Source organism: Antechinus flavipes, chromosome 5 (genome assembly GCF_016432865.1).
Source record: "Antechinus flavipes isolate AdamAnt ecotype Samford, QLD, Australia chromosome 5, AdamAnt_v2, whole genome shotgun sequence".
NCBI classification, from domain to species: Eukaryota; Metazoa; Chordata; class Mammalia; order Dasyuromorphia; family Dasyuridae; genus Antechinus; species Antechinus flavipes.
In genome coordinates this window covers 201,295,423-201,314,816 of record NC_067402.1, presented here as the reverse complement: position 1 = coordinate 201,314,816, position 19,394 = coordinate 201,295,423, and the positions used below count along the sequence as shown (strand labels likewise).

General features: G+C 33.7%; 1 protein-coding gene across 4 annotated transcripts in view; it reads right to left on the bottom strand.

Annotated features, from left to right (window-relative positions):
* Window positions 1-19,394, bottom strand: part of SLC38A4 (solute carrier family 38 member 4) — a 119,850-nt gene that overhangs the window by 17,284 nt on the left and 83,172 nt on the right. For all 4 annotated transcript variants that reach the window (XM_051962854.1, XM_051962856.1, XM_051962855.1 and 1 more), the window contains 10 exons: window positions 15,953-16,181; window positions 10,485-10,575; window positions 9,757-9,872; window positions 7,561-7,634; window positions 5,140-5,232; window positions 1,946-2,027; window positions 1,771-1,853; window positions 1,600-1,658; window positions 391-666; window positions 195-274 (listed from right to left, as the gene is read on the bottom strand). In XM_051962854.1, the coding sequence (XP_051818814.1) occupies window positions 195-274; window positions 391-666; window positions 1,600-1,658; window positions 1,771-1,853; window positions 1,946-2,027; window positions 5,140-5,232; window positions 7,561-7,634; window positions 9,757-9,872; window positions 10,485-10,575; window positions 15,953-16,086 (1,088 nt within the window). In that variant the 5' untranslated portion in view covers window positions 16,087-16,181. The remainder of the gene's footprint in view (window positions 1-194; window positions 275-390; window positions 667-1,599; window positions 1,659-1,770; window positions 1,854-1,945; window positions 2,028-5,139; window positions 5,233-7,560; window positions 7,635-9,756; window positions 9,873-10,484; window positions 10,576-15,952; window positions 16,182-19,394) is intronic.

Here is a 19,394-nt window from a genome sequence, read left to right as displayed (position 1 = left end):
CTGAGCTATCTATATTTCCAGGCACTTCACTGATTAAAGTATGTTCTCATGATTTATTTTAAGATAGTGTCTGTGCAAAATACTAAAATTATGTTTCCACAGAGAGGCACATGATGAACGTGTGATGAGAACATGGGAACATGATGAACACATTTTCAAATAAAATTATAAAGCTAAAATAATTGCAACCTTACTCTTTAAGCTCACTGTAGATTGGAAGTACCTCAGGATGACATACAAAAGCAAATGCAAGAATGGGGATTGCATAAGCAGTCTGAAAAACAAAAATAACAATCTTTGATTAGCCTTTTACAATAGTGCATAGCCAAGAAACTTAGTGTGTCACATTCATATAATGGTTGGAGATTTAGGTTAGAGAATCTTGCTTACCCGTGAGTTAAATGCAAAGTATTTTGGTTGACATTTGTCAAAACTCTGTTCTTCATAGTCTACATCCCTCCTGTGAAGGAAATCTTTGACCTGCTTCTCATCTAGTTCTGCAAAATTTCCATTAGTATAATCCATCATGAAATTCACTTCAGTAGCCTGAGAGTTATTAGGTAACATCTTGAGGTGCATCAGAAATGTATTGTTATATGTCATATTTCCAGCATTGTGATCCAGGACAGGTAGAGGACAAGGAATCTGGAATTTCTTATAGATCACCTAATTTGGAATATAAGGGGTGAGGGAGATAATGAAAAAAAAATAGAGATAAAAATTGTGAAAGATGAAAATGGTATATGTTATTTAAAAAAAAAAAGCTACTGCTGAGAGTCTTAGTTTAAGGATAAATATAAAATTTTCAGGGTCCTATTTTCCTTATTAATACCTTATATTATCTATCCTAATGTAAACAACTTCAGCATTTTGGGTCTGCTATTAACAGCCATAGTCAGTATGCAAGACATTTTTGTTCACTAAAGCCACTGCTAGTCTTTCACCATTCTTAGAGTTATATGCTGCAGTTTTAGAGACTATCATTCTTAATAGTAAAGATATTGCCACTATCTTTTTTAAAAAATTAATGTGAAGGGAAAAAAGTCTTCTCATGGATTGAAAATGAATTAAACAGAAATGAAGGATTGAGGTTAATCTATCAACCCTTAGAGAAGGAAGGAGAAGAAAAGTAGTGAGAGGGAAAAGGAAAGAGGAAGCAGAGAAGAAACAAGATTATTCAAGAGTTTTAAAAAATATTTCATATGCACTGTTCCATTTAATTGTATTATGTTTGATTTGTCAACAACAGAGGCATGGGGGCTGATATGGTTTATATCTATTTCTTTGAGGTTGCTAATTACTTGCCTCTCACTTTCTGAAGAAGAGGAAATCTGACTGACTGGAAATCTTTCTTCTGCCTTAACAGATGTATGTCCAATGTTCCTGTATTATGTTATTCAGCAATTACACTGCTATTCTACTTCATCTAGTTTTAAATTTCAAACAAGTTTCAAAAATCAAACAAGATTTTTCCCCTCATTCAGAATTATGATAAAAAAAACTATTAGTTGTGAGACTCATTTCATTATATTTAAATAATCAAAATATTAAAATTCATACTGCATTGAGCCATAGATAATATGTCAAGAAATCACTTACTACACTGACAAAAAATACCATGCAGGTAAGAGAAAATCCACTGGTATAACCAAGATAACCTATGACAAAGGAGAAAAAAGATTTAGTCAATTATTGTTGCCAAGGCACATCCTACATAATCAAACTATGAGAAGCATATAGATAAAACTTTAAGTTGGGAAATAAGTTTACCTAAATTTTTAAGAAGAGAAAGTGGAAGAATAACCCCAATAGATACAAATATAACGAGGTAGTTGCCATTGAGGTACCATTCTCTAAAAAAGAAAAAGAAGAAAGTTATACTAGAAGCTACAAAGGTCAAATAGGTTGATTTAGTTGAAGTCATAGAGAAAATACAACCACATACCCAGTATTCTCTTCAAGTCCCATGAAAGTCCTGATTACTTCAGGTAGTTCATATTTAATAATAAAGAGGTAGCTTGACATTGCTAAAACAAGGGGGAAATGGACAACTTAGTGTCATTAGGTTTCAGGGAAGAACAGTAGATGACATTAAAAGCATAGGTTAAAGAGAAATAAGAAATGGTATCAAGCACATGTTACATACAAAAATTAAAGTCCTACTCTAGTATTTTATCATGATATATGAGGATTCTGTAAATTCTGATAATTCTTGCTGCTGGAAAAACTATCAGGGATAGTAATATACTATGTTTCACTTATGTGATGACCAGCCTTGGTAAATCTGGAAAGGTTAACTCTAGAAGATTGGTCACTTTCTAATACTAATAGTTTAGGTCATGACAACTTATGAGGAACCCTACTAAGGCATAAAGGAGTTGTAATTTATATTTCTAGAGGCTATATTCTCCCCAAATGAAGTACTGAACTCTAAAGTACTGAACTAAACTATAACCAGCACAGCTCTGTCCTATTATAGATGATGTTTCATTTATATTCCATACCTTTCTTCATGGTCCTGTAGAGCAGAAGTATTAAACATATGGCTCATAACATGCCTAAATCCAAGCCAAACTAGCTTAAAATATAATTGGGAAATATTCAATAAAATAAATACAAATGCTATAAAATATAGATAATATTAATATGCAGTTTTCTAAGTTAATATGTGACTCACAAGGATCGTTGTATATGCTTTAGTGGTCCCTATTTCTTTTTGCTCTAGATCAGTGTTCTTCAAAATGGAGACTATAATCTGATCCCAAGGACCCTATAATCAATCAGTTGGAAGGAGATACATTTTACCCTCATCCCAGTATTCAATTTGGGAGCTTATCTCTAATAATCCCTTCCTCTGTCTCATTCTTTTACTATTCAAGCTTCCAATCTCCCTCTTCTGACTTAAAAAAAAAGCATCAGCTCTTTAAGGCAATAATATTCTAAACTTACTCAGGCACTCATAGTAGCAACTGTTCAGGTGCCATTGGATAAATTATATCATCAACTCCTTCCAGTCTATTTACCTCCTCTCTAGATGATTTTTTTTGTTACAATAAATATCCCTCATGGGGGTTCTGTCCTCTGGAGCAGTGATGCAAGAGAAAGAACAATGTCTTTTCCTTTCTTTGGGTGGAAAAGAGTGAATCTTACAGTGACTAACATATAGTGTTACTGACCAAATACATAGTGATTATTTATTAAATGTTTGTTGATCTAATCACCTGAGACTCACTTCAACAGATATTGATTTTTTGTGAACTTCATCACACATATCATTACATTATCTTACCAATTTGCCAAATCTCCCTAATATTACTGAAGATTTGCCAACATTATGGTCACCCAGATCCATCCTCTTGACATAATAAATCCTCATTTTGCCTCACTGCATACATCCAAGCATTTCTCACATCATCTTTTCCTCTCTAGACACACAATCAACACTCTCATTCAGATTCTGATCCCTTCTCATCTTGATTATTGCAATAGTCTTCTAATTGGTAATAGCCTTCACATAGTTATGAAAGTGGTTTTACTAAAGTACAAGTCTAAACATGTTACTATCCTACTCAATAAACTCTGCTGGCTCCCTATTGAAATTAGAATCTAATATTATCTCATCCTACTTGGCAAATTGAATATTATAGTGTATATAATGTTTATTTTAATGGTACATTAATGTATAAATTGTTAAGTATATGTATATTGGGTAAATATGCTCAATGTAAAAAATTTTAGAAGTGTAATCAAAAAGTTTGCAGACTCCTCTAAAAACGGAAGAAGCACTTGTCCTATGGAATTGGCAAACTGCCCCCTCCTAGGACTATTTAATCATCCCTCTTACCATTGAGCCATTCTGACTCTCTTCTCAAACATAAACAATATTTCCCCAAAATGATTTGCCCAAAGTCAAATGACCAATTATTTTGGATATTGAGAAAAATTGAGTTAATCATGAAACTATGCCATTAAATTCTTGGTAATTATTCTTTTTTAAAAAAAAATAAAAAAGCACCAAATATAAGCTAGTCAGTTTATTTGACTTATATGGATTTGGTGTAAATATTAACAAGATGAATGGAATATTTGTATTTTTGATTCCAAATACTATCTAATACTGCACTATCAGCATAACATATATAGAAAAGGAAATCAACTTTCCTTATCTGAATATTTTACCCAGTATTTTCTGTTTCAAAAAATTACTAGAATTACGACATAATTTCTAAACATTACTAGGAGGAGCAGAAGAAACTAAGGTTCCTGCAAACAAACAAACATAAAGTCCAAAATCTGCTTTCCTCGTTTTTTATATTGGAATGTCATAATGGGAATAAATATCAGAATCCCTAAGTTCCCCAAGGAATTTGCTGCAGCTAAAAGTGGCAAGTTGAAGAAAGATGAAGACACAAATCTTCTGAGTACATCTTCTAGAAGGGTAATGGAAGCTTTAGAGATTGAATTTGCATTTGAACCTTGTGCTCAGGTACCCAGAGATAGAGCATCTTAAAGCAAACTATTTCCAGCTATCTCTCATATAATTTTGTTTTTCAAACTCTTTTTCTAGTGCTATATGAATCAGCTTCAGAGGTCTAGTTCCAAAAACACAACCTTAATCCCCAGCTATGCCTAAAATTTTCAGTTATAAATTATATTTAGTGCTAAGCTTTCTTTATAGATAAATGTATCATATTTGCAGTAAATGGAAAATAATAGTATGCACATATATATATTTTTTAAATAAAAGTCAATTCAAAGCTAGGATTTGAAACACTAGTATTTAAATCTGGTTGCTTTTAATGACATTTCATCTGTGCATATTTTAAGTATAGGGAAGAAAAAGAGAGACAGTAAGAATTAAAGACAGACAGACAGACACAGAGATAGAGAGCCAGGGAGGAAAAAGAAAGAAGAAAGACAGAGACAGAGAAGGAAAGAAAACAGGGAGAGGGAAGGAAGGGAGAGAGAGGTAGATAGAAGAGAAAGGGGGAAAGCAAGAATAAAGGTAAAAGACAAGAAGGGCACTTAAGTAAATTTGTGCCCTTTCCATTTATGCAATATAGATCAAAATAATTCTGATGTGCTGGTCAATTGAATGTAAATTTTCTCATGTAGTAAATATTTTGTCATTTGTCTTACCTCCAATGTTTTGCATTGTAATGGAGACAAAAGCTCCAATTTTCCCAGGCCATCCAAATGCTTTTTCCCCTAACTTCTCATAAATTAATGAGCCTGTATGTAAAAAAAGAAAGAGAAAGAAAGAAAGAAAAAAAAAAAAGAAAGAAAGAAAGAAAGAAAGAAAGAAAGAAAGAAAGAAAGAAAGAAAGAAAGAAAGAAAGAAAGAAAGAAAGAAAGAAAGAAAGAAAGAAAGAAAGAAAAAAGGTGAGAGGGAGGGAGGAAGGAAGTAAGGAAGGAAGGCTTAATGAAATATTTTAATCACTTTTTATTCATATAAGACATTTCTATAGAGACATCATGACGTAATAGAGAGCTGACTTCAATGTCAGGAAGACCTAGGTTGACTTCCTGCTTCTGATAACTACTGTGTAAATCATTTAGTAACTTCTCAGTGGCTTAGGCGAAGTTCTAAGACTGTATCTTGATCATTAAGAATATACCAACAAAAGCCAAAGTCTAGTCTCATCCTCAAAACATTTCTATAGTGCAACTTTATATCATGTATAAAGAGTTTAAAGAAAACTATTAAACACACTTATGTATTAGGAAACTGAGGGCCAGAAAAAAAGAAATAATTGGCCAAATGTCATACAGTTAATAAAGTCTAACAGCAGCACTAGCAGCAGCAATAGTAATAGTAGTAATTATAATAGTAGCACCAACAAGACCAGCATTAGTAGCTTAGTAGCAGCAATTGCAGCAGTAATAGTAATAGTAGTAGTAGCAGCAGCAGTAATAACAGTAATAGTAGTAGTGATAGTAATAGTAATAGTAGCAACAGCAGCAGTAGTAACAGTAATAGTAGTAGTAGCAGTAATATTAGTAGTAGCAGCAGCAGTAGTAACAGTAATATAAGTAATAGTAATAGTAGTAGTAATAGTAGCAGCAGCAGCAGCAGTAGTAATAGTAATAGTAGTTGCAGTAGTCATAGTAGTAATAGTAGTGATAGCAGCAACAGCAGTAGTAACAGTAATACTAGTCATAGTAGTAGTAGTAATAATAGCAGCAGCAGCAGTAGTAACAGTAAGAGTAGTAGTAGGAGTAATATTTCTCATAGTAGTAGTAGTAGCAGTAGTAATAATAGTAATAGTAGTCATAATAGTAGCAATAGTAATAGTAGTAGTAACAACAGCAGTAGCAGTAGTAACAGTAATAGTAATTCTAATAGTAACAGTAGTAGTAATAGTAATAGTAGTCCTAGTAGTAGCAGTAGTAGCAGTAGTAATAGTAGTAGCAGCAGCAGCAGCAGTAATAACAGTAAAAATAATTGTAATAGTAATAGTAGCTGTAGTAGTAGTAGCAGCCCTAATAGTAGTAGAAACAGCAGCAGCAGTAGTAGTACAGTAATAGTAATCCTAGTAATAGTAGTAGTAATAATAGTAGTTCTAGTAGTAGTAGTAGTAGCAGTAGTAATAGTAATTGTAGTAGTAGCAGTAGTAATAATAGTAGTAGTAATAGTAATAGTAGTCATAGTCATAGTAGTAATAGTAGTAGCAATAGCAGTAGTAGTAACAGTAATAGTAGTAGTAGTAACAGTAATAGTAATTGTAATAGTAGTAGTAGTAATAGCAATAATAGTCATCATCATCATCGTAGTAGTAGTAGCAGCAGCAACACCAGTAGCAACAATAGTAGTAGTAAAAGTAGAATAGCAGCAACAGTAGTAACAGTAAAAGTAGTAGTAGTAGTAATAGCAGCAACAGCGACAGTCATAGTAGTGGTAGTAGTATTTTAAAGTTTGCTAAGTGCTTTGCAAAGATTATTTCATTTTATATTTGCAATAACCCTAGGAAATGTGCCACTGTTATCCCCATTTTTCAGATGAATAAAGTAAGGCTAAATAACAATGATCAAGTGGCTTGTGCAAGATCAGACAGCCAAAAAATGTCTAAGGTTGAATTTGAACTCAGGTCTTCCTGACTCCAAATCCAGCACTGTGTCTATTATACTATCTAGCTTTAACAGTGGAAAGAGTTAAATTTGAGTCCTCTGACTGCAAATCCAATCCTCTTTCCACTATGGAGCCTCTATTCACAATAAAACAGAAGTAAAACAAGAAATTTCAGTATAAATAACAATAATTAATCTTCAACAGAGATAGTAGTTCAAAAATCAATCTTAAGATAAATTGGGAAAAATTTAAAAATTCAAAAAATTAAAAATTTATGTATGTAATCTAAAAGTAACCCCCTTTATTTCTTTTCGATCTTAATAAGTCCATTAACTTGGCCAAAAATCTTTAAAAGCTGGTCATTGTCGTTGAAAATAAAACATAATAAAAAAACAAATAAAATTAGCATATATTGGGATCAAAAATTCTTTCAAGAATAAATCAAAGAATAAGACTATGTATTAAAAAGAATACAAATTTTAATTACATACCTCCTTCTTTGGCTGTCTTCAGTAAAAGATGAACTGAATAGAGGGATAATATAGCCACAGTAAGAAGCATGATTCTAGGAGTATAATAAAGGATAGGAAAAGAGCAATAAACAAGATATAATCAATCTAACTATATCATAAATGCAAAGTGCATAGCATACATTGGGGAATTAAAGTAGGAGAATTAAACTCACTACTAAAACACTGAATTTTATTTTTAAAAATTGAACAGGGGGCATCTAGGTGGCTCAGTGGATAGAGTACTGGTTCTGAAGTCAGGAGGACCTGAGTTCAAATCCAGCCTCAGCACAAAAAAAAAAAAAAAAAAAAAACAGATAAAAAGTAAAATTTTCTACCAGTATATTGAATGTATGAATAAATTAGCTGTCCTATTCAATCACTAGATCAAGTTCAGCTTCAAAGTAGTATTGGCTCATTTGGTTACCATGGTTTTTTTTTTTTTTTTTCTTCTTTAGTTTCTAACAAAAGCTTTCTATTTGTGAATTCAGCATTCACTGCTATTCAAAAAATACCAATGTGGTTGCAGATGCACTACCTAAAACAAAGTATAAGTAGAGTGTATTAGTGGTTGTTTAACAACAGATTCTCCTGGGAGGTGAGAAGGGTTGTATGCGCAACAAGTTTTCAGATTAAACTATATTATTAATCTTTTCTCAATCACTTTCTAAAAATCTTAAACAAAGAATTAATAAATAGATTGTGACTGTGTAGGTAAAATGAGGATTGTTTGGTAAGAACTTCATGTGAATCACAGAAAAATTAAGTCACACATATCCATAAGGCTTAGAAAGCATCACCAATAGTGACTGTGTTGTTTTAAAATAACTTATAGAAATCTTATGAGGTAGATAGTTGCAAGTATTATCAAATCTATTTCACAAATAAGGAAATGGAGGTGTTAGAAATAAGTTTTCATGGATAGCCCAGGTATTTTTTTTTCTCTTTTTATAATTACCATGGGACAACTAACTGCTTTGTGAAACTGCTCTTAATAGAATGGAAAGGCCATATTCTGCTTTCCAGTTCATAGACTCATAGATTTAAAGAGAAGAAAGACCTCAGGGGTCATTTATTGCAACTCAGTCAATTTTACACATGAGGAAATTAGGACCCAAAGAAGCTGAACAATTTTTAAGAACACATAGGCAATAAATATCAATTCTAGGATTAGAAACCAGGTTTTCTTTTTTCAAATATAATGCTCTTTTTACTTCCTCTCTGATGAGAGAATTCAGAACAACTTTAATATTACCAAGGTAGCCTATATAGACTGAAATAGATCTTCTCCATTTGCCCTTCCTCATGTCCTCAGCTTTCAGGACCTTGAGGGCAATATGAGTGACCAGAAGAAACACCATTCTTCTATTCTTTCTTTTTCCCACTCATTTGGGGGTCTGGAAGAGCAGGATGACTACTTACATCATTTAGATGACCTACAAATCACCAACCACAATCTTTCTGACAAAGCAGAAGACTATCGCATTTTCTCATACTTTTATGCTATTCCCATTAATCCTGAAACTCTGCCCTCTAGACTCCTGGTCAATTCGATCTAATCTGCCAATGCAGGACCTTTGGACATCTATTCTATAGAGACATTCTTAGGACTTTGGGTCGTTATCCTGCACATGAACTCAACATATGTTTTGTCTTCCTTCCAGTGATTAGAACCTATGCCTAATAATATACTTTTAAGTAATTAATTTAATAAACACTTAAAATTATTTGTATTTTGTTTTTACATAACTTTTATTTCTAAATATATCCCTCTCTTATTTCCTACCCAGAGAGTTATTCCTATAAAAATAAAGAAAAAGTAGTTCAGCAAAACTATGCATCAAATATGACATCCTGCAACCATAAACTCTGAAAAGAAGGGAGGGAAGCATATTTTCTCATCTTTTATTTCCAAACAAGTTTCAACATTAATTATTACTTTTTGCTAAGTTCAAGGTACCATGTTGAGTTATAAGGATTTGAAGAAAAGTTCCTTGCTCATACATTCTACTGGTTTCACTTTTGCATTATTCAACTACTTCAATTAATAAAGAGATGGTAAAAGTGATATAGTTTTTTGGATACCTTGTAAATATATAGATATATATGCATATCCTTCATTTAAAGATCATTTTAACTGAATAATTGAAAAACATAATACATGTATTGGACACTTACATAAAAAGTATTATCCCAGTGTTGGCCATGGCATATGACAGCCCTAAGATTCCACTCCCCATAATGGCATTACTGAGGTTGAATGATGACATTCCAAAGGATGTGGTTCCAGGATGCTTGAAAAAAAAGTGACCATTCTAATTAAACACTTGTGAAAGGCAGCCTCATTTTAATTGCTAGCATTCTCATAATTTTCCCATATCTTTGCTGATGGAAAGTCTGAGGTCTAACCAAGATAGAATTGCTAGGAACAAAACCATGTGATTTTTGGATATATATTTATATATGTAGATTTATTTCTATGTATGTATATTTTGTTTACATCATTAGATATAATATATATAATATGCATATGTATTTGTCTTTTGCTCTAATAAAGTGAAATATAGAATCTTAAGTATAATATCAATAGGATCTGAATATAGAAAATATTTCATATGATATAATGGAGAAAAACTGGAGCCTTAAGTATGATTTCAGTTTACATTTGGGTTACGGTAATTTTCTTTTTCTTTACAAAACAACTAACATCACAAATGAATTATACAGACATATGGTGAACAGGAAAAAAAACAAGTCTTTATTCCAATGAAGACCTGAATAAACAAAGAATGTGCTGATGAAAGCTTTGGAAAATTTCAGTCATATTGTTTTTCCCACAGAGCTTCAGACAGACCTGACATCCTCAATTCCTGTTTTTATGTGCTTAAAAGCATGAATTAACTTACGTGTTCTTCATCATAGTCTACCAACTTCTTTTTACTTAGAAGTCCATTTGTCAGAAACTTCTGGCTTTCATCATCACTGTTAGCAAATTGACTAAACCCAAACAAGAAAAAAGAAGAAAAAACAAAACAACATTTCAACAAATGCTTGGGAAGTATATTTATTTCATAGACAAGCTAAATAATAAAATGAGGAAAGAGGTATTGAAAAGAACAATTGACATTAAAAGAATCCCAAGTCATTTAGAAAGTTCAGAATAAATTTAGAATCTTTATTACTTAATTATCATTAGCCCCAGCTTGATAAGTGGTATTTTTATATGATATACCTTATTAATATATGCTTGGCCCTTACTTAGCACTGATAAAGTCTCTTCGTTTAACTTTCAGTATAGAGAAATAGTAACTTCACATCATACATATATGACACAAATCCAAATTCTTTACATCCAAAGTAAGTCTTTTCCTTAAGTGTATCATCCAACCCCTATGGGAGCATAAATATACCTTCTGGGAGATAAGGTGTAATGGGCTGAGGCTTGAGTTGATGCACTGAGGTCCCAAGCACATGAGGCTAAATAGTAATTGGACCATACTCTATTAATATATATGCTTGGAGAAAGAATGGCCCCCGCCCACTCTTTGTGCAAGTCCTGATGTGTTGTATAGGAAGACGTCTTTGGTGGGTGGAGGCAAGGGAGTGAAAAAAGGAAGTGGAAAGGGAGACTGCTGGCTGGCATCTTGACACAGTTGCTCGCATTGGTATCTCCACTGCCCTTCACCTCCGAACCCCCTCTGCTAGCTGGCTTCCTGTCGCAGCTGCCCATATTGCTATCGCAATCCTTCTTCACCTCTACTGAGAATGAAGATTGAAGATTTTTCCCTTAACCTGAATTCCTGACTCCAGCTGATTTTAAAAATGCGGTCATTACATTTGGCACCCAAGTGTGGGAACCAAGGACCCTACTTTCACTGAAGAAGTCTCCAGTGACCAGGAACTTAGGTGAGTATAATAGACAAACAGAGAACTTATTTTCTTAAAGACTAAACTAATAACCTTTTTTTGGCTGAAAAGGGACAGATCCTAGCTAAAGATTATCCATCCCCCACCCCAATTCCCCCACCCCCAACCCCACCCAGGAGTGGCGCTATAGAAAGCATGCTTAAGCTGATAGAAGATCAAGGGCTACTTATAACTTGGGAACAGGCAGCTAGATTTCTGGGTACATTAAAATGCACCTCCCCTTGGTTCTTAGAGGAAGAGCAAATCTCTCCAGATAATTGGACATTAATTGGGCAACAGCTCTCCTCATATTACAACGAAAACGGTCCTCATTCAATTTCCATTGAGGCATTCTATTTATACAATATAATACAGTTGGCCTTAAGAAACCGTTTAAGTTATAGAAGAAAAGGAAAAAACTCTAGGAATAGCCAAATGGGGAAACCTGAGATAAAGGAGGAAGACAAAGAATAGATTAATGACCATATCCCCACAGGGCATGGAGACTTAAGTGAGGCTCAAGGGTGGGGTGAATCTGAGGCAGCTTCAGCCCCACCTAAGGAGCAGGTAATTGACTCCCCTCCATCAACTCCACCCTCTGGGATGGAGGAAGGAGGAGTAGTGGGGAGGGGGGCAGTGACAGCACCAGCACCTCCCCCCACCTTTCCCCCCCCCCCCCCCCCCCCGCCCAGCATCTAGCCGCTCCTATGACTAGATTGCAAAAGGGACTAGTTAAGGCCAAAGAAGAAGGGAGAAATATATTGGAATTTCAACACCACATTTTTCCTGTAATTCAATTTTAATTCTTCAGGTCAAGAAAGTAGAAAACACGCTCCTTTTGTTATAGAAATCCTCAAAGACCTGAAAAAGGCTTGCACTCTTTATGGGGCTACATCAGCTTATGTTAAGATGTTATTGCAGAATTTGGCTTTTGAAATCTTGATCCCTAATGACTGGAAATCTATAGCAAGGATATGCCTAGAACCTGGACAAAACTACTTGTGGCTTTCTGAATATAGTGAGCTCTGTAGGATACAAGCCCAACAAAATAGTCAAAGTGGAGTTCATGCTGCAATCACCTGTGACCTACTAACAGGTGTAGGTCCTTATGCAGACATTGCAGTACAGATTAATTATTCCATAGCAGCATATGAGCAAATTGCTGCTAATGCTATCAAAGTGTGGGCTTCTCTCAACAATCAAGATGACAAAGGTGAGGCCTTCACAAAAATAACACAAGGGCCAAATGAACCCTTTGCTGAATTTGTGGAACATTTGCAGACAATTATCACAAGAACTAATGGGGAAAATGCAGTAACAGACATTTTGATAAGGCTACTTGCTAAGGAAAATGCTAATGAGGTTTGCAGAAGAATTATATTAGGACTGCACAAGGATGCTCCTTTAGAAGAGCTCATAAGACGCTGTGCCACAGTGGGCACAAATGCCTTTTATAGCCTGATGCAGACTTCCCAAGATCCCAACATGGGAAGATAGGGTCCTTCTTGGCAAAGGAATTCTAGAGAAACTCGTAGATGCTTTCAGTGTAGAAAAGTTGGACATTTGAGAGCTCATTGTAGATATGGAGATAGAATGAGAAGACAGAGTGAGAGAATAAAACCCAAAACTCCATGTCCAAAATGTAACTGAGGCTTTCACTAGGCCTCTGAATGTAGATTGATCCAGAGAAATGAGAGGCAGGGCCCAGCTCCAAGGTATCAATCAAAAGATAGGTGGGGCATGATAGCAACTGAGGTTTCTCCCAGAGAGTCTTTAGAAATTCAGGAATCTGATGTCATCAATCAACAAAAAAGCAATCAGGATTACAATTAGGGAGGTTACAGGCCTTATAACACAACAGGGCACTATCTTTAACTAACAACTCCACTATCTTTAGATAATCACCAGGTGATGTGGAGAGATCCAGAAAGTGGTAAATAGAAGGAAATTAGATAGGTTAACTGCTTGGGGAAGAGGGTTTGTTTGTATTTTTACAAGATGAGAAGGAATCAGATAGGTGCCAACAAGCTGTATTCGCCTTGTCCGTCGCAGAGAGACGGAGCAGACCCTTGAAACGAAGAAGACCCAAGAAATATCAGGTGGTTCTGTTGCTGATTGTGCTCACCATTGAAAGAGCATGGCAGTCATGGTGTTTGACTCATGGACATAGAAAATTGTTGGACTTGAAAACCCTCAGGAATCATTGGATTCTCTGAGACATGATAAGATTGTTGTAGGACTTGAAAACCCTCAGGAATCATTGGATTCTCTGAGACATGATAAGATTGTTGTAGGACTTGAAAACCCTCAGGAATCATTGGATTTTCTGAGAAATGTTAAGATTGTTGCAGGACTTCAAAATCTGCTGGAATCATTGGGTTCCCTAACATATAAAAAGACTTTTGTAAGACTTCAAAAACTTGGGGGGATCATTGGATTCCCTGACATGTGAAGCAATGGACAATAGATTGGTTTTGGACTATCTCTTGGCTGCTGAAGAAGATGTATGTGTGACTGCTGTTTACATACCCTCCTTCTAGAACTTCTGGCAATCTTTTACAACACCATGTTGATTTATATTATTTGTTATACCATTACTTGTGTGTACAATTCATCTTTGTTACACCACATCAAGCCTGCACTGACTGTGGGGAGGGTTGTCACTAATAGCCTCTGTGTTATTGCTATGTGCTTCTGTAATACCTCTCATGCTGATGGGTTTATGCAGACCTGTTTCTAATAAAACCCTTCAACCCAGAACCCCACTAGCAACCCCCACTTCCTTTTGGTGCTTTTCATCTCCCATCCTGAGAAGTCAGGGAGGTCGTGATCACCTCCTTTTCGGTGCTTTCACCTCCTTTCCTGAGAAGTCAGGGAGGGTGTGATCACCTCCCTTTGGGGGCTTTGACCTCCCTGAGGAGTCAGGGATGGCATGACCTCCTGTGTTCTAAAACAAAAGAAAGTGGGAAATGAAATGGACTGAGGCTTGAGTTGATACACTGAGGTCCCAAGCACATGAGGCTAAATAGTAATTGGACCATACTCTATTAATATATATACTTGGAGAAAGAATGGCCCCCGCCCACTCTTTGTGCAAGTCCTGATGTGTTGCATAGGAAATGATGATTTTGGTGGGTGGAGGCAGGGGAATGGAAAGGGAAGTAGAAAGAGAGACTGCTGGCTGGTGTCTTGACACAGCTGCTCACATTGCTATCGCGACTGCCCTTCACCTCCAATCCCCCTCTGCTAGCTGGCTTCCTGTCGCAGCTGCCCCTATTGCTATCACAATCCTTCTTCATCTCTATACCGAATAAAGATTGAAGATTTTTCCCTTAACCTGAATTCCTGACTCCGGCTGATTTTAAATATGTGGTCATCACAATAAGGCAATACTTTTTCTATGTAATTGCATCCATGCTTGTATTATCTCTTTTAATCAACGTTATTTACTACCTCTACTCATCCCTCTCAATGTTTTCATCCCAAATGATACAATTCTTAGTTGTACTTCTGATTATATATTCCATTAATCTTAGTTGTTCACCTTTCCATATGGGAACAAATATTTCCCTGGGATACCACCTTCCTCCAATTTCCCCTCTCTTCTTGAGCCAAATATTAATGATTAGGTTTTAGTTAATATATATTTTCTATTATAAGAGAAAGATTGCAGGAAAGATAATGACCTGGTTCAAATCCCAGCTCTGATTCAGGAGCTGATCATAGGCAAGCTACTTAATTTCCCTGAATCCTTTGAATTAGGTAGGACATGTGCCATAACTGCCAAAGACACTGAGACCAATTTAGAGACATTATGGGAATTTATCAATTTTATGTAATTTATAAGTGACAGATCTGGCACTTGAATCCTGATCTAAGCACAGAATTTAAAGCTATATTCTGATTTTGTTTTATATAGCTGACAATGTTCTTTTCCCTAAGTAATTTTAAAATCTTTTATCAAGTGTTTTACATATGTGATTAAGTAAGTAAAATATTTTGATTAAGCAAGAAAAGAATTCTATTTTGATGCTTCATTGTAATATCAAGGTTTTGGAAGTTTATTTCAGAATAGTACCTATTCTGATAGATCCCATCAGAGTTAAAATGCCTTAGAATTGGTGCTGGCAAAGTAGACTAACGATGAGCCTGCTTATGGAAACACATGGCCATTTATGATAATTGATTCGAGCCACAGTAGTTCATTAACTATTGAAAAAGATCTGGAAATGTTTTGATCTGTGTTGATGGAGAAAACAAACTGTGTAATCATAGATTTTTTAAATCTGAAGGTCTAGTTTCTCTAGTATGCAGGAAAGTCTACAGGGGTAAGACCCACAAAAATCTATGTTTCTATAATACAGGCAGATAATGGAGATGAACCTTCCAAACAAACCCCCGGCTTCCAATATCCATAAACATTGTTCTCTAGTTTTCACATAGCTCCTGATTATTGTCAATGACATACCTTTTAATAGGGGTCTTTACTGAATTTACCATCTCAATATAGCTGTCTGGGACACTTTCTCCACTACTGCTTTTGTCATCAAGTTGGATATTGATTTTCTGCAGTTCCACAGGATCCATTTGAGGTGTCAGCATTTCCTAGTCTCTACAGCAGCTTCTTCAGTGCAAACAGTGGATTGTACCTTGAGGCTGAGATTCTCCCAACATATATAGACTTTCTGAACGCCGTTCTGCAAATAAAACACAAAGTAACTCTAAGTTTCCCTAGATTCAGAAAATGAGTATGAATTTTGCTCAGTTTGTTTATCACAATGATATGTAAAAGAAAGAAGTTTCCGCAAATTTGGAAGGTTCAACTACAAATGAAGACATGCATTTGTGATTTTATTTATATATATGGTATTTTACACACACACACACACACACACACACACACACACACATACACACACTGATAGTACCTAAAAATAACAGTTCACACCTAAGGGTTATGATTTCATAGACCCATGGCTACCTAAGAGACAGGTTTAGAAGAGGAATTCTTCAGTGCAACCCTAGTAATTTATCACTATATTATTCTATACTTCAAAAAAAAAATCAAGAAAAAAGTAGAATTTTTAATAAAAGTTTTAATTTTTTTCTCACTTCATTTTGCATCAGTCAGGTATCCCAAGCTTTTCTGAAAGCTTCCCCCTCATTATTCCTAAAAGTAAAATAGTGTTCCATCACATTCATCCTGTAATAGTCTTTCTGCAGTTTCCAAATTGCTGACCATCCCTTCAGTTTCCAATCTTTGGAATCACTAAAAGAGTTACTATAAATATTTTTGTACATATCAATCCTTTTCCTTCTTTCTTGGATTTCCTTCACAGAATATGCACATTTTGAAAGCCTTGTTCCAAATTTCCTACCAGAATGCTCTTTTATTACAGTGCATTAGAGTGCCTATTTTCCCATATCCCTTCCAGTATTTGTCATTTCCATTTTTTGTCATTTTACTCAATATGATGGATGTGATGTGGTACTTGAGAGCTGGCTTAATTTATATTTCTCAATATAATTTCAATATTTCTCCAATTATTAATGATGGAGAGCATTTTTTCCACTGAAAACTTCCCACTCACATCATTTGATAATTTTTAATGCCCCTTATTTTTGCAAATTAGACTTAATTCACTATATATTTCATAATGAAACCATTATCAAAGATTCTTGCTGCAAAGCTTTTGTCCCCATTTTTACACTCATTTGCTTTTGTATATTGTGGACCCAATTTTTTCCACTGATTTCCATTTCTTATCTAATATCAAACTTTTTGATAATTGCAGTTTTGTAATATAGTTTGGACCTAGTACTGACTTCCAAGCTCCATTTTGTTTTGTTTTTGTTTTTGTTTTTCATTGATTTCTTTGATATTCTTGATCTTTTGTTTCTCCAAAGAAATATTACATTATTTTTCTGTGCTAATTTTTGTTTGACACTGAATAAACAAATAAATTTAAATAGTATAATTGTTTTACTGCAGGGTCTCGCCTATCCATTAGTAATTAATGTTTCTCTAATTATTTACATCTCTCTTTACTTGTAATTGTATTTTGTAATCGTGTTCACAAAAGTCCTGGGTGTCTTGGCAGATATGTGATGCTATTTATAGTTATTTAAACTAAAATGGCTTTTTAATATTTCTCTGCTGAATTTTGTTGGTAATATATCAAAATTCTGATGGTTTATGAAGGTTTATCTTGCAACTACTAAAATTTTTAATTATTTTGATCAGTTTTAGTTGGCTCTCTATGGCTCTCTGAATTAATGATCATATCCAGAAAAAGTGATAATTTTGCTTCCTTTTTTCCTTGCTTATTGTTTTATTACTACAGCTAACATTTCTGGTACAATATGAAAAGCAATGATGATAACAAATATCTTTGTTTTGTCTCTGATTTTACTAGAAAGGTTTCTAACTTACACTTATTTAAGTTAACACTTGATCTTGGTATTAGATATTTCTTATCATTTTTAAGGAAAAGTATTTGGTCTTGTGCTCTCTAGTGTTTTTAACAAAAATGGGTGCTGTATTTTATGAAAAGCCTTTTCTACATCTATTGAAATGATAATATGATTTTTGTTAGTATACAGTTTTACTGTATGTAATCTTTGTGATATATTGCTATAATCCTCTTGCTAGCATTTTACTTAAATTTTTTGCCTTAGTAATAAAGAAATTGGTCTATAGTTTTTATTCTCTATTTTAACTCATTGGTTTAGGGATAATGATCACATTTGTATCATAGAAAGAATATTGTAGGATTCTTTTACCTATTTTTTTCAGATCATATTGAAATTAATTGTTCTTGAAATGTTTCCTAGAATTTACATGTAAATCTGGCTGGTCATGAGATCATTTCTTAGAAAACACATTTATAACTTATCAATTTCTTTTTCCAATATAAGATTATTTAAGTTTTCTATTTCCTGTTCTGTTTATCAGAGAAATTTATATTTTTGAAATTTTTATTTCATTTAAGTTATCTGTTTTAATAGTTGTAAACAGACAAAATTGTGCCTAATAATTATTTTTATTTTATTTAATATAATGTAGTTATTTTATTTGTATTTATTTATTGTTGTTATTTTATTTTATTTACATTAAAAACATTAAAAAATAAATTATTTCTTTGCTTGTTCACCTTTTTAAATTTTTGATACTGTTATTTTGTTCTTTTTCTTTATTTTTTAAATAAAATGAGCCAATATTTTATCTATTTTATAGTGTTTTTTAAGACAAATAAAACAATTCTTTATTTTATTTATTAGTTCAGTGTTTTTACCTTCAATTTTGTTAAACTTTCTTTTGATTTTCTTCAAGATTTTTTTATTTTTATGTTTAATTGGGGAATTTGAATTCGTTGTTTTTCTATATAGGTGGGATTGTATGACCAATTAATTAATCTGTTCTTTCTTTCTTTTATTAATAAAAAAATTAGAGATATAAAATTTCCCCTAAGTACTGCTTTAACAATATCCTACAAATTTTGATAGGCCATCTCATTATTGTTATGTCTTTTGATCTACTCGTTTTTAAAGATTAAATTAGTTTTCAACCAATTTTTAATTTATGTTTCAAAGGATCTTTAGTGAATGTATTCTTTCTTGCATTATGACCAAAAAAGGATGAATTATTGTTTCTTATATTCTAATTTGCTTGTCAATTTTTTAAGATCTAATCCATAATCAGTTTTTGTGTTAGTACCACATACCACTTAACTATGTATATATTTTTTCTATTCCTATTCAATATTCTCTAGAAATCTAACATATCTAAGTTTTTCAAAATTCTATTCATCTCCTAAACTTCTTTCTTTCTTTTTTTTTTTTTTTTTTTTTTTTGTTTAGATTTATCTCGTTCTGAAAAGGGTAAACTAAGGGCTACATTCACCTTCTTA